Source organism: Lepidochelys kempii, chromosome 10 (genome assembly GCF_965140265.1).
Source record: "Lepidochelys kempii isolate rLepKem1 chromosome 10, rLepKem1.hap2, whole genome shotgun sequence".
NCBI lineage: Eukaryota > Metazoa > Chordata > Testudines > Cheloniidae > Lepidochelys > Lepidochelys kempii.
In genome coordinates, this window is record NC_133265.1 from 55,515,974 (window position 1) to 55,539,534 (window position 23,561).

Genomic DNA, 23,561 nt, shown 5'->3' on the forward strand with positions numbered 1-23,561 from the left:
GTCACTGTCACCATCCTGGCCAGGCGGTCAGTAGTATATTCCTGTTGCTATGCTCTGACTAGTCAAGCATGGGATTTCTGCCTATAAAGATTCTTTGTTACTGTTCGATTCATTTAAGATTTTTTTATTAAATTTGACTCTATGCTTTTTTCACATATAGGGCCACTCCCACACCAGTGTGACCTCTTGTATGTTTTGTACCCTGTTATTACTGTGTCCCATTGATAATCATTGTGCTACCAAGTTTCTGTAATGCCTATTATATCAATGTCCTCATTTAATACCAGGAACTCAAGTTCACCCATCTTAGTATTTAGTCTTCTAGAACTGTATACAAACACTTGTCAATATTTAGTCAGTCTGCTTTCATGTGATGTAATTGAATGAGAATCTCTTTCGTTGGACTATTTCTCTTCAATTGCTACCTGTACTTCAGCAACTTGTATCCTCTCCTCTTTACTAGGATATAGAGAATCCTGTTTAATAAATCTTCCCTTAAGGGATGTGTCTGTCTGAACTGTTTGCTCCTCCACACCTGTCGGCTTTCATAGTTCCCCTCTGAATCCCTCCGAAGCAGTTCTGGAGTGAGCTTGGGTAGAAGTGGGGAGGAATGGGCACAGGTGGGAGCATGTGAATTATTTCTCCCAACTCAAGTGAGAAAAGATAATACAGACTGAGGCACAGTCTGTATTTCTCTTCCCCTTGCCACTTCCTAACTTTCTTCACCTCCACACACTTACCACCTTAACTGAACTTTTAGTGTCACAGCTGTTTCAGTTCATGGTGGTTTGGCTCCACCTAGTGGACATTTACCATGTTCACCGTTTGGTATATGGTCACAATTCAGTTTGAGTTCGTCTCAACATTTACGTTAGTGCTCAAAATGAAGTATACCAAATTCACCAAACAAGTCTCAGAATTTATAGTAAGCGGTGAAGAATAAGAAGGCCCTGCAACACAATTCAGTTATGAGAAGTCACAGTTTGGATTTGCAGGCCAATAACTGGCACACATGTACTCTGTTTGATTTATATTTTAAAATATATTACTGTAATAATGCAACTCTCTTATCATTTACTCTTCACATTTTAGAAAGCAGAATTTTCTAATTACCAGATATGTAATTATAACGGATCACTGGGCTGGAAAAAAAATACTCAGGCACTTTTTCCTCTTGATTCAGCATTAGCTTAGAGAAGGGATAACTTGCTTGAATGGCTATAAATTAAATGTCCTCCACTTCTGTGCCAATATCTTTTTATGCATGCATCTGCTAGTTATTTACATGCCTCATCAGAACACAGGCTTGCTGTATTTGCCTTCATTCTGCATATCTCCTTTGTGCAGGATGTAAAGCCATTAAATTCCTGAATGGTCTGTAAACAACCTGAATGTATTAAGGCAAAAAGGCTTTTTAGGCTGGATTTTGTTCCCATAGCACATTAGGCAGACATGTACAGGTGGGAAAGATGAAAAATAGGCAACTGCAACACTTCCCTATCTCTGTAGGATTTCATTTCCTTGCTCAATGCAGAGATGTGCTCTGCGAGACACTTTCTGGTACTCTGCGAACAGTTGGCTGTCAGATTGTGCTAGCTTCCCTGGTTTCCAGCTGAGAGAACCAGAGCAAACGGAAGGAGATGAAAGGAGCAGAAGTAGAAAGTGTAGAACAAAAGCAAACCGTTCTTGCTCCAAAGTCAGCTAAAAATGCATACATGATGGAAGCAGTGGCTGTAGTTGCCACAGGGATGTTGTGCCATCATGAATGGGGAGGGAGGTGAACATGAGACAGTCTCTCAAGATGTGGTTAACCTTTTGTGCAAAAGCTTCGGAGCCACTTGCTTAGAAATGATGGTGGCATTTAAATGTAATAATTCCCCTCTAATTTCATTATGTTTGTGGTTCATGGGTTATATCAGGTTGGTTTGTGTCCAATCCTATCTTTACTATTGATATTTATCACTTTTCATCTGTAATCTCAAAGATCTTTTCAAAAGAGGGGTTCTGTTTTAAAAGTGCAGTAAAATGGCTGTAACTTAGCAAGTGATTAATATTTTATTTTTTCCTTCATCTTATGCTTATATATAGGGAATTCCCCCCTTTCATTTATATTTAAGATATATACTTAACAAAATGTGTGCTGCAGGATTTAAATACATACAGTACCTAACATTCAAAATGATTTCAGTGAAAAAATAAACTATGTATCAGGGTTTAGCCATTTGCTCTGAATAAATGGTTGAAGAGCAAAGAATTTAACTGGAAGAGTTTTACTCTTAATATATTACAGTCTGTTCAGTACACAGTGGGCAAACTGGAATAAAACTCGTTATTTATGTAAGTGCTAAGGTTTTCCCTATTACAGCTTGTCACTTAACACAGTGGAAAATCTGTAACAGATGAAAAAACCATACAGATTTAGTTCTATCTTTGTTCTGCTACCCCCGCCCCCCCGAAAATAGGATATAGGCTCTTGCTCACGAGAATTAGATCCAGATGAATCATGCTTTATTTAATCATCTCCAGGGCTGTCACCATGTTCAACAATACAGCAAACTATAGACATCCTGGCTCAGTACACCTTTGCCTGAACTTCGTTAATGGTAGTATACCCTTTCTGAACTTGCCAATTGAATCTGGACTGTGGCCACATGGACTACAAGGGGTATGCTGCCATGTATCTTGAGTTCTGATGGAAGCTTAACAAGCTAAGAATGATAAATTTTCTGGTTTTGGTTGTATTCATTCTGGAGATAGCTAATAAAGTCATATTGATCTGAATCTATTTTTGGGGAAGGGAGGGGTGATTTTGGGGTAGCATATTTTAGCCCAGGATGCTTAATGAAGACTAGCTGTTTAAAATAGAAGGTTAATTTTAGATTTCAGTTCTGTCTGGTGTGCGTGTAGGCCCTAAATGGTACATAGGCTTTGTGCTGGCCTTATGCACAGGGGTGAATTGCACCTGTTGCTATCAAAGTCCATTGTGATAGTCAGTGCTGGATTTTCCTGGGCTGTCTGGAAGAAGCATGTCATTCTCCACCCTTCTCCCTTCCTACATATAGATAGGTCACCCCTCACCTCCATGTGCCCATGGCGCGCCACTTGCCCAAAACCCTCACCCACTCACCTGTTTGTGAGGCTGCATGGCCTCAGCTAGACCAAAGCCTGGCCTGGATCAGGAAGCCAGGAGGTAGGGCCAAAGCACAACTTTCTAAGCAGTGTGCGGTGTAAGGCAGTTAGGCCATTCATTCTCTCCCCACTGGTGCTGGATTTAGATGCAATGAAGAATTTAAGTGATCCTCTGACCAGCAGCTGTCTGCGTGGTGTGGGGGCCCTATTACACACATGCCTAATGCTGCCACTGTCTTTAATGCATGAGACACAGGTTCACACTCTCCGTATTTTCCTGAAGTTCTACAATCAGGCTCACCCCATTGTCACCGTATGGCCTCCTTTGAGGAACTAATGTCTCTTAACTTCCTAGTTACCAGAGAGTGTTCATTACAGTGGTGCATTCAGCATTTTCCCCCACCGAGACTCAGTGCTTCTTCTCTGCAATGGGCCCTGCCTCCGATGGCCAGCGACTGAGAAGTCCAAAAGGCTGCCTTGCATCACAGTCACTTGCAAATATAGGAGCAGCAGCATAGGTCAATGCTTAAAGCACAGAACTTGAGATAGAAAGATCTGTGCCTATTGTTATGGTTCTATTGACACCCACCAAGTGCAAGATCCTGGTTAGATCCTTGCCCTGGTTAGATGAGATTCTAAAATGAGGGTAAAATATTACTGTTTTCCCTCACTGCTTTCCTATTGTGAAGGTTTTTAATTGTCTGATGTTTGTAAAGCGCTATCAGAGCATCAGATGGAATATGCCACAGAAATACCACTGCCTTTGTGCTACAGTGCTGACAGTTCACCTTTCCGTTTGCTTCTCAAAGCATGTACTGGAAGTGGACCTGTTGTCTGCAGTTTTTTGTAGTGAAGAAAATGTATTTACAGGGTTTTTTGGGGCACATGATGGCTTTTTCCTGTGTGATTATTATGTACAAATTCCCTGTGGCAGGTAATAAACTTCTAATTTTATGGAAAAATATTGTTTTGATAGAGAGCTGTACTAAATGGATGTACTGCAGTCTGGAAGATTTTGTCATCTGTGTGATGAGAAGGTAAAAACTGTCTGCAAATTATATGTTCCATGGGAGTGAAATCAAGGTTGCAATTCTGTGGATGGCTCTGCTGGCTCCTTTAACCATGAAAGGATTGCTGAAGTGGTTTATGAACCACAGTAGAACCCTGAAATCTAATTACAGCCCATGCGTTCGATGGCACAGCTCATACTGTTATTTACAGTACAGACGAAAATATCTTTCAAAGGCTGAAGGAGGCTGTTTTCACAAACAAGGAGCAATGACTACAGAGGCATTTTCTCTCCCTTACATTGTGTGAGCTTTGACAGAATAGGAAAGGATTCCATTGTTTGTGGCATTGTATTTAGAGAGAGAGGGTTCTAAGGAAATTGCCAATATTGTGAGGATATTTTTCATCCACACAAAGCCTTTCAACTCAGGCACTTCCACTGCTTCCAGCTTGCCCCATTGCCAGTGTATTGTGTCTGTATCTGAATTAGACTGTAAAGTCCTTGGGGCACATGCCATGTTTTATGATGCTTCTATTTAGCACTGAACAAAATGCCCAGAGCTCAACAAATAAATAATAATAATGCTTGCCATGTGGTTATAATAAGGATAGTGACTGCAAAAATTGTCATCATGGGGTTCCATACAGTATTGGGGGGGAGGGATAGCTCAGTGGTTTGAGCATTGGCCTGCTAAACCCAGGGTTGTGAGTTCAGTCCTTGAGGGGGCCATTTAGGAATCTGGGGCAAAAATTGGGGATTGGTCCTGCTTTGAGCAGAGGGTTGGACTAGATGACCTCCTGACGTCCCTTCCGACCCAGATAGTCTATGATTCTTTCTCAGCTAAGATCACCTTTCTTCTCAATTTACAAATCAAAAGACAATTTTACTATTGTTCTCAGTTTGCAAAAGGTAAACCGTTCAGTTTTTAAAATCTCAGCTCTGCTAACTGCACCTCTGATCTACAAAATCAAGCTGTGGCCTTCCTGCCTCTTACCAGGAGACAGAATAGACCCCAGCACTGTCTTCTGCATAGTGTTGACTATGAAAAAAGACAAAATTTACTACACTCCCTACTCGACTGTAGCTGATACACTGCTGTTACTTGTCTGTTAGAAATAGAGGGGGGTGAGTGTGGTATCTCAGATACTCCTGTTTGGGAACTGCTGGTAAACCTTTTTGTAGTGGTGATCACGGATACTGTCTTTGCTCTGCACTGCTTTGTTTAGAGCAGTGGAGTAAGGAGATATGTCAGACACATGAAAGGAAAACTATTGACTTGGTGCCATTGTCATGTGTATATTTTTCTGTCCATCTCTAAGAATTTCTGTCTTAATGTAAAATCTGCGTCTTTGTTCCTGTTCCAAATATGCATTGTATTTTTTTCTTTGACTCTGAAGGGCCAAATTTTTAGCCTTCCTTCACATGCATGCAACGTAAGTATACCTGATTAAATAAAATAGTTATGCAGTATAGAAAATTGCACTCCATTTCAAGCAGGGCATACGGATTTTGCATGTCTTTGGAATTTATGAATCTGAAAAAGGGCATATTAGAAGCAAGATTAATCTTGTTTTATCTGAGTGAACTGAATATTCTTGGTATGCAGCTAGACTTTGGGGTTAGGATCACAATTCTCCAGCTCTGGGCAGGCCTGCCTTGAGAGCAAAGTGTTAGCTAACTGAGTCTCCAGTGGTGTGGGGCGGATGAAACGCACGTGGGGTAATTAATTAATAGCTCCAGGGTAGTGTAAGTATAGTAGCTATTACTAGAGAACTGTTGGTACAGAAGCAGAGTTACTGCTTTGAAGGGCAGCCTCCACTCTGTTCTTATTCCCTGCGTGATCTGTGAAGTAGAACTGCCAGCTGGATTTGTGGTGTGGAGCATGTGGGAGTGAAGGTTTGGTAGGGGGCTGATGTGACTCACACGGAACAGGACACAAAACACAAGGGATACTTATTTTACAGGTAAAAGGCAATGATTGGGGTAGAGAGGTGTCCTTCCTGGAGGTGCACAGGCAATTAGGGTTGGGGCAGGTCCATATGCACAAAAGCCAAGAACAAGATTGATTGATTTTGTGCTCAAAGCAGATTTGTTTTTAAATAGGGGAATTCTATATTTAGACCATAGCCCATTCTGGAAAACTGTCAGTATTCTCTTTTGGGGGGCATGTGCATGACATAATCCCTTCCATGTTCTATTAATTGTAATTTAGCTGAGTTATTGTGTGTGCGTGAATAAGAGCACGCTAGTGGCATACGTGCAGTTCTCTCCATCTCCCTGAAAAGTGGGCTGATGTCAGTTAGTTTCATGTTCATGACTCTTAGAAGGTGTAGCTAAAGCCATTTAAAAACCAATTTCCCTTTCCCATCCCCAACATCTTTTAAGATTTTTTTCCCCCTGAAGTAATATGTGCAAATCAAAATTCTTCCTGGAAAAATACGATGTGCTATAAAGGACAAATGACCTGTTAGTGTGTGTTATATAATCAGATTTTTATTCATTTTAGAGCAAATCAGGCAAACATTAATGGGTTGCACAAATGAGAGTACTGGAGGTCTAAGCTTTGCAGGATGCAGCAGAGATAATTGGAGCACCTGGACTTCGGAGGATAGGCCTAGTCTAGACTAGGGTTCCTAATCCTGTGCTGAGTGCCTCCAGTGCCTCCTTCAGTGTCAATCTAGGCACTCCACAAAAGTCTATTCCACGAAACAGATGACTGTAGTTTCCCCTATGCTGAGTCCTTTTCAGGAAACTATATTGAGAACTAAGCTGAGTCCAAGGTAAACTACAAACCTGTGACGATCTTGTCTGACCTCCCCAGTGACCTTTTCCTCCCTGCCAGACTGCCAGCTGCTCCTTTTGAAACAGACACATAGGGGATGTTAAAATGCCTTTTCTTCTTGACTTTAATGAAACTTGAAACTTCAGTGCTGGTGTAACGTCCGTACAGGGTTGCTTTTAAATTCCTTTGCTGCAGGGGCGTCTTGATGAGTGACCATTCTAATCTAAACTAAAAATAAAAATGGGAGAGAGATGAAGTAGGAAGCTGTTCTTTTAAGTATATTTCAGAACAAATATTTTCTGACAGCTGACAGATGTGCCGTTTTTCTCTCTCTCATGTTTTGTATTGCATTTTTCACAAGATTGTTAACAAAGACAAACAGCTGGAAAAAAAAGCAAAGTTAAACAAAGTTCCTCTGAATGTAAATCTGTTGAAGGACTGCACCTATCATACAATTTCCAATCTCTTTTACTAATCCCTATTGTATCATACCCCCTTCCCACTCCCAGTCCGGAACAAACTGTGAAAGGGATTTTGTTACGTATGTTTACAATCACAAAATACTTCATAAGGGATCTCTACTCTGAATTAATGATCCATTTTATAGCCTGGTTCAGTCCTCTTCTTGTTGTAACTGGACCCAAAGGCTGGGTCCCACAGGCTTCTAAGTCAAGTGCGTCAGAATGAGTCTACTCACTAATCATAGCTCTGTGTCTCCTAGGTACACGCCCTAGCTCAGATCTCTTGTGTGAGCCATTCCTAAATTGAGACATGGAACTCCAGTCTGTCTCACTCAGCTCCTGGAACTACTGCCTCAAACCTCCTGAACACGTCCGTTGTTTATACATGCTTCTCCAGAATTTCACCAGTTTAAACCCATGACAGGAAAGCAAGGGACACAGCCTTAGCAAAGTAATTTCTTAACCGCAGTCACATCATTGTTTAAAAAAAACCAAAACACTACAGATTTACAGACCTTTGTACAATAATAGAAGTCCCAAAACGCAGCCTCCCACCACCTTTAATCTTACCCCTTCTGTGAATCAGGTCTTGCAAACATTTCAGGCTAAGCAGAGTCCCTCCTGCCTTCTCCCTCTCCAACTTGGTCTTCATTGTGGCAATGGATGGTCCCCCCTCAGAGAAGCACCCCTCCTTAAATTCAGTCTCTGTCCCTTTTTGCCAGTTGCTCCATAGGCATGCTTGTATCCTGTCCCACTCCAGGCTCCTGTGTAGAGTCCATTGTTCCATGGGGATGGTCTGGCAGTTGAGAGAGAATCTGACTCAAATGGCCCTAGTGTATTGCCTTGATGGCCTCTTAGAGATTGTCTTTCACCAAGGCATCGAGCACCTTTCCTGGTCATAGTAGCTGACTGCAATATATCATAGTAACCTTGCTTTGGGCAAGGTCAGACAGGATTTTAGCACATAACACAAAATGGATGTGCTAATCCAAAATGGAAGATACAATACAAATAGAGTCACAGTTGGACCCAGACCTGAACAGCCCACTCTGCCACAATCACCATTTCACCACTAAAACAATGGGCCTCTAGAATCTCATACTGGCAAAAATCTCCTCCATTCAAATGGTTGCTATGGGTGCTTTTTAGCAGATTCACTGCATTCAGCACTGAGTGACTTTCTATCTTTTTGTGGCAATGGAAATGTTGTCTGATTAAGGACTGCAGCATTTAAATTATTATACCCTTGTGCTCTGTTTATTTCTTTTTTGTGACCTTTTAAACCTGTTCTGTGTTTTTCAGTTAAAGATTTCATTTTAGACTTAAAGGGATACTGGCAGGTTAAATACATATTAAAAGCAAAAACTTCTTCACATACATTGCTAATAACACATTGATTTTTGAAACAGCATTTAAATTGTAATATCTATTAGCTGATTACTTTTTTGCATTTCTCTGATTTTTTTGGAACAGGACATAGATTGGTCAGTTTCATCTTTGTTTACAGAAAGTTTCTAATTCATTTATCTTTTGGGTTCTTCTAATTCACATGATGGTTCTTGCATGCTAACCATAGCTTTTTATCCTGTTCTCATACTGGTATAAATTCACAGTAACTCTGTTGAAGGTAACAGAATAAAAGAGTAAAATTCAGAGGAGAATTGAGTAAAAAGTCTTGTAAATGTGGGGTAATGTTAGTTTCCAGTTGGGGAAAAACAGTCACTGTAATTTTTCTGTTGCTATTGCTATAAAAGCTTTTTACCTAATCCTAAATTTTGGATCTAATGTGAACAAAGTGTCCCTTTAAGAGGAGAGCACTGTGCCAAGGTCCTGCAGGTAGTAATGGCACCATTATTAAAAAAAAAAACCACTACAACCTTCTGCAAGGCTGTAGACAACTGCAATCAAAAAGTATATCAAATGGTCACCAAAATAAGAGATGCAGTGGACAGAAATAACACTTGGTCACTAGCTCTTGTACTTCTAACAAAGTAATTTCCAATGAAGGTTTCTTGCAGGTTACTTAGGACAGATTTTTTAAAAGTTGCCTCTCTTTGTTCTGAAGCAGGAAGAAAGATAACTGAATACAGCCATGTTGTAGCTCAATCTAAAAATAGTAAAGTTTGAGAAGAGAGATTTTTTGGTATTTTTTTAAATCTACCTTTTTTCAAATTTTGAAACTTGAAAAGCTTTGACCAACTCCATAAAATAGTCAGCATTTCTTTTTCCATCAGAGGCCTGTGTAAATGAGAACATAGTCCCAAGTCAATTCTTATGGCAAGGTATATACATCACCCAAAAAATTCCTGCTGTACTTGCCAACCTTTGGGAGTCCAATGATGGAATCTGTCAGGATGCCAAGCTATCCTCTTGCCATTAGTGGTGATCTAGGACATGGGTTCTCAACCTTTCCAGACTACTGTACCCCTTTCAGGAGTCTGATTTGTCTTGTGTACCCCCAAGTTTCACCTCACTTAAAAAGTACTTGCTTACAAAATCAGACATAAAAATACAAAAGTGTCCCAGCACACTAGTACTGAAAAATTGCTTACTTTTCTCATTTTTACCATATAATTCTAAAATAAATCAAACAAGTCATTGTCTGTATAAAATTTTAGTTTTTTCTGACTTCACTAGTGCTTTTCAGGTAGCCTGTTGTAAAACTAGGGAAATATCTAGATGAGTTGCTGTACCTCCTGGAAGACCTCTGCGTACCCCCTGGGTGAGAACCACTAAGGTAGAAAGCACAGTCCTAAAGTATGTTTTCTGGACTATGCCCTGGCTGTACCTGTTCTGTTGTGAAAGATGCCAGGTGGCCTCCCTGGAGCCTTCTATTTAAGTTGAATCACTCTCTATGATCTTGGACTACATGGAGAAAAACACATTTTAAATATAATGCAGTCTGATTTGTGATAAAGTCACATACTGTTGATTGAGGGAGTCTTCCTACTGGAGATGGAGCTGATGCGGTGCAAGGATTATTTTTATATCCATGTGGTAGTTTTAAAGAAATTCCCACGGCAACACTTGAATTAATTATATGCTACAACTGGCACCTCAGCAATAGTTGGGGCTCTCACAGGAAACACACTCAACAAAATGTCATTTCAGCTTATCATACAGCTTGGATGTTGTAGCAGTTAGCAGTTTCTCATTCATTACTTAGTTGCTTCTATAGACACATTTAAATACCATGTACTTTTGGAAGGATTAATTTGTGGTATAAACAAAAATCTGGGTTAAGGTTTAATTTGGAGTGTACATATGTGTGGACGAAAGGAACATATTATTTTGTTTTTCCCCCCTCCCTGTTTGGTCTGCTTTGAGATACCAGCTATTGAACTATTGTTCATAAGGTTCCATTCCTCCCCTGCCTTTTTTATTTATTTATGTATTTATGTATTTATTTATTGCACAGGCCTGAAACTTCATTTCCATGGTGATAGTGCAGCTATTTTAAGCCCAGGTAGATGGACATGAGCTAACATGTTGAAAATAGTGTGGCTATAGTGGCACGTCCTTAGAAGGCTAGCCAGATCCACCACAGCCACCCGGCTCTCTTTAGTGCAGAGCGAACCTGTCCGCCTACCTGGTTGCGAGTGACCTGCTACAGCTTCACAACTGTTAACTTAATTCAACTCTGACTTTGCCTGCCAGATTTGCAGCTTGATGCGAGGTGGAATAGCTGAACGGGGAGGGGTCCGAGTAGGACATCGCATTATTGAGATCAACGGGCAAAGTGTTGTGGCCACTGCTCACGAGAAGATAGTACAAGCCTTGTCTAACTCAGTGGGAGAGGTAAGAATTGTCTGAATTTAAAATATTTTATCAAAGTATTGAAACACGTGAGTGAGAATCTCTCTCTACATACTTGGCTCCTGCTGTTGAAAACAATCTGGTGCTAACACTGTATTAACACCCCTCTTCCCCACAATGAAACCATAAAAGTAAAGCACTTGTGGCTACATTATCTGGATTTTACCATTAGTTTTCAAGAAAGATTTTCCTGACTGGTTCTGACATTTGAAGCTGCTGTCAGTCATCAACCATTCAGGTAGGTGAAGAAATATCAGTCAAGCATTTTATAGCCAAGAGCTATGAAAAAATCTCTGTTTTAGATTTTCCAGTCATAAAATGAATTGATTGCCAGAGAGGCGAGAGATTAAGACTGACTAATATTTTAATCCTTTCATTTTAGCTGAGATTCTCTGACTCTGATTAGGGAATGGGGTAGGAGAGGAAAACATGTCTCTGTTCCTCACCATGTTTAGCAAAACTAGTGACTGATAAATGAGATGTGTGTTGGTGACATGCCTTCTAGTCCCTTTTGAATTTCAGGTAGCATCACTATGCTTATGCCATGGAAATACTGACCAGCAAGTTAGCCCAACTCTCCCTTCACAAAGCCGTAGTTAACTGGATTTGTGCAGGGAACACCACAAGGATGGTGAGATGGAATTCATACACCACACAGCCCTGTGGACTGCCATAGCTGCATCCACATTACTACAGAGCCAGTAGCCAGTGCTCCTTCCACGCTCTGGTTAGGGTGAGCTAGTACAGAGAACTCCCTCTACTCCCCACCAAGGCCCACCCCCTAAAGGAGTGTTTAAGCACTGGATGGTGAGGGCTGTATGTGGCAGAAGTTCACCCCTTATGAATTGGCATAGCTCCTACTTCTAGTGGTGAAATGATTATCACTAACTCAGAGTAGTGGGCCTTTATTATTTATTTTCTTATTTTTCATTGTGTAGTTTTAATGCGAAAAAAATCTGTGTATATAAAAATCGTTAAATGGAAGGCTATAGAAGTTAAAAACATAGCCCAGGTAATTTATGATTTTTGGACTACTGCAGCTAGAGTTTAAGCTGTCCTAAGTAATTGTACATTTATAAAAGGCTATGGCCTGACTGTGCAGTATCTGATTTTTTTAAAATAGTCTGACAAGTGCAGATTATCATTATTTTAAATGTTCACTGCTGTCTAAAATCACGCTTGGTTCCTTGCAGCTTGTATTGCAGCAATACGCCTCCTGGTGTAAAATCCAAAGTGGCAGGTCCATCTGTGCTTATTTTGCTACAGTTGATAGGGTTGTTGTTTCTTATACCTGCAAAAAAGTTTGTTATAATTTGTTCATGCAATGCCATGTCTTTTAACAATGTTTAATGAAATCTCTGCTTACCTCCCACTCTTCCTACTGAGTATTTACCAGTGTAATTGCCAGGTGCTTCCTTTGATTATTTGACACCTTTACTCCTATCAGAGCCCAATCACCCTTGCTAACAGGATTGAAAATGATACTTCTTGTAAATTGCTGATTTAGTGGGAATGGGGGTGAGGGAACTTGCTTTACCTACATTTGAATGCACTAGAACATAGTGGGTGGTGAAGTTTAAACTGCATGTTCAAAGGTTCACTTTCCACGTTAGAGATACTGTTTGTGTAAAGGGATGGGTAGACAGAGGAAAATCCAGTGCCAGTCAATATTTGAGTAGGAAGGGTGAATTTTCATGTACATGAGATTTTCTTCCTGGCTAATTTCCTTAGCTTGGGCAGTGGTGGTTGGATGAAATCTGTAATGGCAGCTGGTTTTCAATTGCTTTTGCTATTTTGATATCATGTCATTTAAAAACAGACCCTCCCCCCACCCCCAGCTCTAGATAGAAACCAGGAATACCTCCCCTGAAGTCAATGAATGCAGTTAGTGATATATGCATCAGGCCCCTAGTGATTCTCAACTGATAATTCTGTTACTATATTTTATGTAAATCAATTGACAGATTCATATGAAGACTATGCCCGCTGCAATGTTCAGGCTTCTGACTGGCCAAGAGACACCCCTGTACATCTAGCACATGAGGCTGTCTCTCTCAACAAAAGAACTAAATGATTCCATCAAAGTTGAAGTCTACACAGAAGCAGCAAGAATTTTGTATTTTGTGTGAATGAAAGGCTTTGAAACAGGACCTGAAGATTCCACAAACTGAATGGCCAAGCGTCTCTCCCTTGCCAAAAAGTGATAACCATCTTTATCACGGACAGTAATCACTGACACAAAACCTTTGTAAGACATAGTATTTTGCAACATCTTCTAAACTCTTTAACCATATTTATTTGTAATCTTCATGTGGCATGGTGTACATCTGTCTGTCATGTTTGATAATGAGTCGGCAGAACATTTACTGCAAAGATAAGCAACTGAACAGCAGCCTCAAGAAAAAAAAAAAAATCCAAGTCCCATGTAATGGTCCCTCCACAGCGTACTGCGTAATTTGAAAGCTGATCCAGGGCAGATGGCATTTTAAAATTTCAGTGATTAGGAATGTGTGCTATTAGATTCTAATGTAAAGTAAAACCGTGGTAGTATTTGGTGTAGTTACATTTGTCATAATGGTAAGTATGGCAAGGTGTGAATGTAAGTGTATAACAAAAGAACAGGAAAGTGTTTCTGATGCTAAATAAAGAATAAATGCCACAAAATTAAAATATTTATTTACATTTATTTTTAATTTTCATGGTTTAACAGAACTACTTTTCTGATACTTAAATGTGTTCCATGGTTTGTGTACTATTTTTATTACCCTTTTATTTACATTTGCTCAAAATGGGAGAGCCGTCCTTAGTCTTCTATAAAAACATTCTTATTTCTGAGGCGTTGTTCTGAATGTTTGTTTCCGGCGAGTGAGGAGGAACTAGCACCATCCGCACTATTAGACTGTGTATAGATAAAAGAAGTAGTAGTAAAGTTGTATTCATTATGAGAAATTGTTCATTAATGTAACTTTGTCTTGATTTTAGGGTCGGGGGGAGGGAGAGACAGGATGACAAGGCCTTGAAGAAAATACACTGTGACTTTAGAAGCTTTACCCTGCAGTAACTGAAGCTTTAGAATTACTGTATTTCAAGGAGTAACATAGATGTTGCATGCAACTGACCTTAGGAAAGAATTAACCCTAGTCTCACTAATAAATCTGGAGTAATAAAGACAACTTGCTTATCTTGTTTATTCTGTTAGTAAGTTTACAGAATTCAAAAATCTTACTGGAAATTTAATTCTTCATCTAAGTGCAGTTGCAAAGAATCAGGTAGTTGGAATCCATCTGCTGCCTTGAAGTCAGAACAATAGTAGGTGGTATTTCTGCAGAATGTATAGTGAATGGATGCTTGCAATTACCCTACCTTTTTGCCACTGGATGTCACTGTAGCTTCATATGAATGTAGTTGATGCAGCATCAACTTAAAATACAGCAGTATTGATGATTGACAAACACACATTCTGAACTAAAGCTACCCATCTCCAGTTACACACCCTTGTGACCTTTCCACAGATTGTCTGCCAAGTTCAGAGTGACACAGATGAAAACAGCCAAGCAATTAAACCCCAGAGATATGTTTATAATTTTGCACATTAGATTGGATTCCTTATGAGAACACTGTTCATGCCCTTTGCTGAGTTGTAGCTTGCATTGCTTTGTTCTCAAAGACTTGGCAGGCACCATTTGGCATTAGCTGAGATTTTTACACCAATTTTTAATGTAGAACAACTACTAGAAGAAAATTGTAGTAATAAAATGTTTCATGCTAACAAATGGACTAAACCAAATCAGAGCAAGATGAGGGCCCAATGGGATGACAACGATATATCTAGATTAAGGGTTTTAAAGAGGTTTTTCAGGGCCCAGGGCAAAATCTGAAACTGAGCCCCCCTCCCTTCCAAAATTACCATGAAGTCTAAAGAGTTTAAGATGGGAGGGAATGGGGGTCAGCAAGGGTCCAGGCCAGTGGGGTGGCTGCCCTCCTCACAGGGAAAGGGGAGCTCTGGCCCCTCTACTGGTGGGAATGGTATCCACAACCCTACTCCTAGCTCTGGGTGGCTTCAGACCCACCAGATGATGATGACAGGGTGGCAATGATAGGGTCTGAGCCTGGCCAGGATGGGGGAGTCACTTCCCATGATGCAATGCCACTCACTCAAACTTGGCTCAGCAGCCCCCCTCTCCCATCCCTGCCCCCAGGTAGCTCTGTCTGGATTCAGCTCAGTGGTTCTCCACGAAAGGTTATGGAAGTCAGCTTTTAGGCAATTCTAACAGTGCAATGGCTTCATCCATAGTGCACCTGCTGGACATAATTTGCAGCGAATTTAGACCTCAATTTATAACGGCATCTCCCAAACAATCAAAGTCATGAGCATTCAGAAGAAAACAAAAAATAAATCACTGTGCAGCCTTTACTAGAATTAAAAGGGCCAGGGGCATTTGAGAAACAAAACAGCTCTAGCAGAAGATAACAATGAGCTTACCATCATGAAATCTATGTACACTTAGATATGGAAAGAAAGGGACCAGCGAAAGCAGGTATGCTCCTATAATAAGAGCGACTCTTTATATTTCTAACCAAATCAGTTTGTGCAGAAGAAAGTCCAGAAATACTTTTTATTAAAACACTGATGATAGTTAAAACCCGTTGAGTACATTAAATAAATGCAACTCGTAAGTTGTACAAAAGGTCTCTTGGTGATGGTTTTCAACAAATGCTGCAGGGCAGCAGCATCTCTATCAATACTTTCAAATCAATGCGTGTCTGTTTGGGAAAACATTTGTTACCAGTTTAATAATAACCCTTTACATTTTGCAAACTGCAGGGCTCAAAAATTTACATTCAGAAAAAGAGTGGTGTTCTTCTACTGTTAAATAGAAAGTGGAATTCCAAAAGGAAGACACTTTTTTTCCTTTCTAAGCCATCCATTATTTGCATTTCTCTGTGTGCTGGACTCTTCTCGTTGCTGGAATCAGCTTTTCTGCATACCTGTAAGCTGTTATCAAAGGATGGTCTCCCGGCAAACTCCAATCAAACTGTGTGGCCTGTCCCGCTCTAAACTGCGAGTTATGTGGGACCTGCGTAAGAAGGCAACTGGAGAACTTAGAGCACCACAGCTCTGAAGGTGAAGATCTTCTTGAAGTCGTTTTCTAGAGGTATTCACATTCTGCTGGGAACTTGTAATTACCTGATAAAGGGGGAACATGGAGGGAGGATGAAGAAAGGAGACAGGATAAGAACTGTTTGTTTCACTGCAAAGATTCAGTCACTTCTGTTACAGTAACAGTTTTCTGCTCACTCTGTTTTATTGAATTTTACTTAATACTGGGTAGGCCACAGAAGGTAAAATCCTAATATGGCCAATGGCCTTTATTTCAAGTGGGAGGGGCTGTGCTTTTGCTGCTGGAAATCTCAGCTTCATTCCTCACTGACAACCCATGAAGCAGCAGCATCATGTAACTGCTGCCAGGACAAAGAAAGCAGAACCCACTATCTTTCAAAAAAAAAATCTTGGTTTAAATTAAAGAAAATATGTTCCCTCTTCTCACATGGGAACAAACTGGTAACTGGGGGCCTTCCAAATGGTCTGACCTGGGTGCAGCTAGACAGGAAACCTGAGTTAAGCTGGAGTGACCTCAGGCTCTTGATCTTTATGCTGCTTCAGACCGCTTTTCAGAGATAAAGGGGAGATAGAGTACTGCTGTGGTTGGCCTCTGCTGATCAGAGAGTAAGTGATGGAATTGTGACCCCTGCTGAGGCATGAAGGAGGGGAATTAGATAGAGAGGAAGATGTTTTCTTAGAACACAGCTTTACCTTTTAGTCCTCAGGTGTAAGTTTGGGAGGATGAAACTCCATCCATTTGCTTTGAGGGGAGATGGTCATGAGTGTTTTGGGGAGGGGAAGAGAGATTGATTTTTCTTGTCCATTAACTAAAATTTGTGTTCTTTCTTACCATCACTTAAAGAGCAACTCTTTTGTGAAGTAGCTTGTCACTTCCATTTACACCTCTAACTCTGAATTACATAATGGTTATTCAAAAGGCTCTGAGCTTCAAGAGCAGATTGATGGAGCTGCTTGGACTTTGAGTGACTGTTAATGTTTGCTGACTGGAAAAATAACTTTGCTAGGATTACTCCCTTTGTCTGAGGCAGCCATGTGTCTTCTTGGCTCTTAAAAGCCTACACCTGATAAAAATTGCACTAGTGGTTTCCATTTTTACTATCTGTCTAAAACACTCAGTCTATGGTCTTTTTCTTTTTGAGACGTTATGGCTTTCCATTATAGCCCTAATATACTGTTTTCAGATTTCTAACCGTTGGGAGCTTAATGACTGCAAAGCAATAAAAATGTTAACGACATACAGTCACTGTGGAATTCTTAAGTATCTCAGGATATTACTGCTTTTCCACTGCTGTAACTAGATATCGTAAGGTTAGTATTTCACTTTGTTCTACTTGCCAGCTAGCAAAAGGCTCATGCAAATTATCTTAGGATCAGGCCTTGGTCAATAGTGGACACTTTGTACAGCACTTAGGTTTCTCTGACAATGCTATTTAAAGACAGAGGAAGTTTTCATACTGCTAAGGAAAAGAGTGGACAAGCAGGCAAATGCAATACAGACAATGATTTCCAGGTTATGGGGTTGCTCCCATTTATATATCCTCAATTTTCCACCCAGAATCTTATGGTAGTGGGCTAGCATCAGTGTTCCCTCTAATTTCCCCCACACATGTGCGGAATGGGCTGGGGGGAGAGGCGCGGCAGCGCTGGGGTTGTGGGATAGGCTCCCCAACCCCGACTGCAGTAGATCCTGGGCACAGGCCGCCCCTCCCCCAGCCATGACTGATTGGGCGCTGGGCTAGGTTGGGGGGGCGGCGCCTCTCCCCCAGCCGCAGCAGGTTCCTTCAGCGCCTGCACAGCTTACAGGTAACTTGGGCAAGTGTGTTTCTCAGACAGCCTCCCGAACCACTGGGAGAAGGGAACTCCATTTCTACAGCTGATATTTTCATTACAAAATGAATAAGAGATCAATCCTGCAGTCGTATTCAAGTAAAACTCCCACTGAAATCAAGGACTTCAAAATTTGGCCAACAGGCATTAGCAAATTAGATGGCCAAAAAGGGTTTATTTTGAATCATGCTTTAGAGTACAAAACATCTTAAGCTTCATGCATTGTTCAGTGCTTTGTGTTTTCATGGTCTCTTCCAAGCACTTGAACCCAACTTTCTCCTCAGTCAAAGGTGTGGGGGATCCTCTGTTCCTTAATTCAGAGAATTGGAATTTGCCAACTTCCTAAAAAATAACCAAACCCAGCATTCATCTTCTAGCCAGAAGCATGAGTGAGCACTGTCCTCCTTCAGAACAGATGCCAATACCACTTGTCTATCTACCCAAATGTATCTGCTCCAAAATGCATCTGAGCTTCACTAGTTCAAGAAGCAAAAGCTACAAGTCAGTTTCCAAACCTCTGTATCCTATATCCTCAAATACATTTTCCACCCCACCTTACAGTTGGGGAGAAGAGAGTAAGCTTAAAAATAAGGTGAGAGTTCCCTATAAATCTTCAAGGACAGCATCAGTATAAATTCCTGCTCTGTGGAGTTTAAAGACCATCTTTAAAATCATGTCATGTTCAGTTCAAAATATGTCATTGCTTGACAAAATTAATACTCAAAAGCCAACCCAGGACACAAGCATGTTAGCACCAGGTTCCTGCTTATTATAAATACCATAGTGATCCTACCTGGTCTATAATGTTGGCACTGAAGATGGCTTCTTCCATGTGTCTTTCATCAGATTTGATTACAGATCTTATGCTGTTCACAACGTGACGCACTTCTGGAGGGAGATTACAGTTCGAATGTTCCAAAAATTTAGCCACCAAAATTTTTGTGTCTTTATAGGCCTTAAGGTCTACTAAAGAGTGCGGTCGCTCTTTGGAGATTGTGTTGAAGGCCTTTGGCTTTAACTGTAGGTCAAGTTTCCTTGTGTCTCTTTGTTTTCCAGTTGATGGGAAACGGCTTACAGAGTCCTGGCAAGCAGAGGCAGCTACATGAGAACTAGAAACGGGAACTAAAAATAAAGGGGGGAAAATGAATTTTTTTAAAAAAGTCTAGAATAAGAAAGGTGTCAAATCAAACATCCTCACAGGGGAGTATTATAACATTCAGCCTACAGCCTATAACTCCTAGTAGGTTCACAGTGCAACACCAGTATAAAACAAAGGAAACATTAAAAAAAAAAGGAGTACGTGTGGCACCTTAGAGACTAACAAATTTATTTGAGCATAAGCTTTCGTGAGCTACAGCTCACTTCATCGGATGCACTCAGTGGAAAATACAGTGGGGATAACATTCAAAAACCATTGGAGAACACTTCAATCTCTTTGGTCACTCGATTACAGACCTAAAAGTTGCAATTCTTCAACAAAAAAACTTAAAAAACAGACTCCACCAAGAGACTGCTGAATTGGAATTAATTTACAAACTGGATACAATTAACTTAGGCTTGAATAGAGACTGGGAGTGGATGGGTCATTACACAAAGTAAAACTATTTCCCCTTGTTTATTCCCCCTCCCGCACCGTTCCTCAGATGTTCTTGTCAACTGCTGGAAATGGCCCACCTTGATTATAACTATTATCTCCCTCCTCCCCAGCTCTCCTCCTGGTAATAGCTCACCTTAAGTGATCACACTCCTTACAGTGTGTATGGTAACACTCATTGTTTCATGTTCTCTGTGTATATATATCTCCCCACTGTATTTTCCACTGAATGCATCCGATGAAGTGAGCTGTAGCTCGCAAAAGCTTATGCTCAAATAAATTGGTTAGTCTTTAAGGTGCCACAAGTACTCCTTTTCTTTTTGCGAATACAGACTAACACGGCTGTTACTCTGAAACCTGTCATTTAAAAATATCGATTTTAAAGACTTCTAATAAGGGAATTGAAAGCTGGTGAAACACTTCACACTGGCATTCCTGGAAAAGTTCTCCATTTACAGCACTGAGAGTGGCAGGGCAACATTCCTCCCCAGGACCAGGAGGGACCACATGGAAGAGTGGATAGGTAAAAATAGTCATGTTCATTGACCCTTCTGCTAATCTGCTATCATGAATGCCAGTGATACTATTTGAGTTAGGGGAAATTTTTCCACTACAGGCTGGGCTGAGACAAACATTCATTATATACAAGCCACTGCCCCTATGCTATAAACACAGCTGTAGACTAAAGTTCCCAGGAGAACTAGTCAGACTAAGAAAAGTTTAAGATGGTCCGGTGGCTTCAGTCATTTTATTCCAAAGTGAATAATGCATCAAAACATTGTGAAAAATAGAGCAAAAGTCCATGATGAAATAAGAGATCCAGGTCTCCCCTGATTTTCTCCTGAAGGCTGCTTCCCAAAATATGTGGATGTGCTGCATTATAATTTGTCACAAATCTTTGCCCCCACACCTACCTCAGTGGTTCCAATACGTTTTACTAAGGCAACCTACCAACTGCACTGAGTCTTTTTTTGCGAACCACCATTAAATATATGTATCCTGTGCCCTGGCATTGCAACCCTAACTGGCTTGGTGGATAGGTGATGGAGGGGCAGCAGGGTCAAACTTAAGTGGTGGTGCAACCCCAGGTGCAGGACAGGAGCCACTGCTGCAGGGTGATCATAGGGTGGACTCACTCTCCACCCACCCCTGCCCCTCTGCACCAAGCCAGGAGAAATGTGTATGTGCCTAAGCCCCGTGACTCAAATGGGATGGTTTGGGAACCATCTCTTTTAACTGGGAAACTGTAATGAAGCACTAGAATAAAAGAAAAGAGAGATAACATCTGGATCTAGGCATCATGTGCATGGAAAATGGCATTATCCGATACGGAGCATAATTTATTATTACTATTATTATTAACAGAGTTTGGGGGAAAAGATTCCCAATTACTTGATTTTATTTTTCAGTCTGTAGCTTGGTATAATTATTGATAGGGAAAAAAAACCCTATAATCCAATTTTAGGAAATCAACTCCTCTCCTATTTCCTAATGTTGGCTACATGTAGGAGCTCAGGCAAATGATCACTTGTTAAGAAATGTTTCCAGGGTTACGATGCATTTTCCTCTTTGTTGTATCTTTATCAAAGGTGCTCATATTTAATATTATAAGCCTAATCTTGACAACCAGTTGACATCAATGATGCACAGTGCGGACTCAGCTCCTTTTGCGAGCAGGCCCTATTGTAATTCCTGAAGAGACCCAATTAATCATAGAGGTATCTAGGATGTACTAGAAACAAGCAGGATGAATTCCTCTTGCCTCTATGTCTAAAGGAGCAGGAGTTCTGTTTAATAATACCATCCCCCATTACAGATTCATTCTGTTGCAGAGCAAGTGTCATGCACCACTAATTTTAGTTAATATACGCATTCTGGATAATATTGTGCCAACTTTTCCTGAGCTCCATCCTATCATTCAGTTGCCAAAGCATCAATGAACTGCAGAGGGGCTATGAAAGCATCTGCAAACAGCTCCAGAGGTATTTTGCTCTCTGCTGAAAGGGTACCTGTGAGGCCAGCACAATGATCATGTGATGATGCCACATAGTAATTACCACCACAGTCTTTTTGTCCGCAGGCTTCTGACAGTCAGAAAGGATTACATCCACCTATTTTTGGTAAGCCTGTTTATTACTCTTTCCAACAGTGAAAACTATTTTGAACTTCTAGGTACATTACAGAGTGTTTTTCTTCTGTATCTTCAGGGCAAAACATATAATGAAAAACAGGTCTAATCCTTCCTGGCAAAGTGTATAATTAAACCAGGGAAAAACAATATTAAAAGAACACTGAGTCTCACAAACTCAAAGTCATAATGAAATTAAGAAGGCTGGCTGCTTCTGTCCTTAACTTGCCTTGATGTACCTAGGTACTGCAATACATGATGGTGTATGGCTCTCCAGTTAAGAGGTAACATTTCAATGGGTTTAAGTGGAGTTTGTCTTGGCAGCCTTTACCACACTCATGACACTGGGCATGGAGCAAAATGAAATACTAGACATTGTTATCTGCCACACTAGTCACTATAGAGAATGCCAACAATGGATGGGTTTACTCTGGACTAGAGTGCACAGCTATATTGGTAAACCCTCCCAGCATAGATGCAGTTTATACTAGTATCACTAATTGTTTTAGTCCTCCTTTGTTATGGTAATAGCTTAATGAAAAAAATATAAACAATTCATTTATAAATAATTTTAAAATTGAGAACCCATTTCTTACTGAGATTGTATGTGAATTTACCACAGTCACAATGTGCAGGGATTACTGACCGTCTATTACATCAAAGGTATTTTTGATGTTCTTGTATCTGAAACAGCAGATATCCTGCTTTAAACAAACAAACAAGAAATCTGACTCCCAATATCAAGAGGTAAGTGGATGGACTATTAACCAAAGAGACCAGAATGGGTCTATCATGTCAAGTCTTACTTGGGGGCACATTAATCTGAGGATTATTGACACAAAACTCCATAAAGTCTTAAACCTGCTTGGAAACAAACACTTTAACTCCTGGATTATTAATACGTTAAGCGTAATGGCTGTTGTGTTACTGTAGGTAATGCGCAAGTGCAATAATTATGCTCAAATATTTTATGCTGGAAGCTAGTTGTGCAATGGCTGTAGCATGCATGATCCAATCTGGCAGAGACCCTCCACATCAATATGTAGCATTACATTTATAAATGCCTGAAAATCAGTACTTATATAGTGGAAATATGGCAGGCACCTGAGAGAAGATAATTGGTGGCGCCTGGGAGCGGAAACTGAGTTCTCAATTAACATTTTCCTGCAACTTCTCCATCATGAGACACATACCTGGTCTTCCCCCATGAAAGATCGCCCCCACACAAATCTACCAATGTAAGCACTTTATTTTCTGTGCGTAAATTCCCCATCTATACAATGGGGATAGCAAAGAATTTCTCCCCCACACTTTCTCTTTTGTCTTTTTAGACTAATCTTTTTGGGGTAGGGACTCTCTTTTCACTATATATTTGTACAGCACTAGCAGGATTAGTCTCATTTGGGGCCTCTAGATGCTACTGTAACACAAATGATAATCAAAGGACAGAAAGCTAAACTGTAAATTACTGGCAACGACTAGCTTTTCCTCTGCGTTTTGGGTGGAGCCCAGCTGGTTCCCAGCATCCCACCTCTTGTCCTCAACTCTGTTGATCCCCAGTTCCATTTCTGCAAGGTCACACCTCCCCCCAGTGCAAGCCCTCAGGCACAACTCCCTCCCTGCGAGGAAGTAGAAACAAGCACAAAGGAGAGTGGGTGTGTCAATTTTCTGTAGGTTTGTATTCCTCTGG

The 23,561-nt window shown here is 40.6% G+C and overlaps 2 protein-coding genes across 13 annotated transcripts in view; one reads left to right on the forward strand and one right to left on the reverse strand.

Annotated features, from left to right (window-relative positions):
- APBA2 (amyloid beta precursor protein binding family A member 2) overlaps positions 1-13,883 on the forward strand; it is a 236,861-nt gene extending 222,978 nt beyond the window's left edge. For all 6 annotated transcript variants that reach the window (XM_073303675.1, XM_073303676.1, XM_073303674.1 and 3 more), the window contains 2 exons: positions 11,039-11,179; positions 13,162-13,883. In XM_073303675.1, the coding sequence (XP_073159776.1) occupies positions 11,039-11,179; positions 13,162-13,233 (213 nt within the window). In that variant the 3' untranslated portion in view covers positions 13,234-13,883. The remainder of the gene's footprint in view (positions 1-11,038; positions 11,180-13,161) is intronic.
- Positions 13,876-23,561, reverse strand: part of ENTREP2 (endosomal transmembrane epsin interactor 2) — a 376,956-nt gene continuing 367,270 nt past the window's right edge. For all 7 annotated transcript variants that reach the window (XM_073303686.1, XM_073303684.1, XM_073303682.1 and 4 more), the window contains 2 exons: positions 18,943-19,271; positions 13,876-16,385 (listed from right to left, as the gene is read on the reverse strand). In XM_073303686.1, coding sequence (XP_073159787.1) covers positions 16,200-16,385; positions 18,943-19,271 — 515 coding nt within the window. In that variant the 3' untranslated portion in view covers positions 13,876-16,199. The remainder of the gene's footprint in view (positions 16,386-18,942; positions 19,272-23,561) is intronic.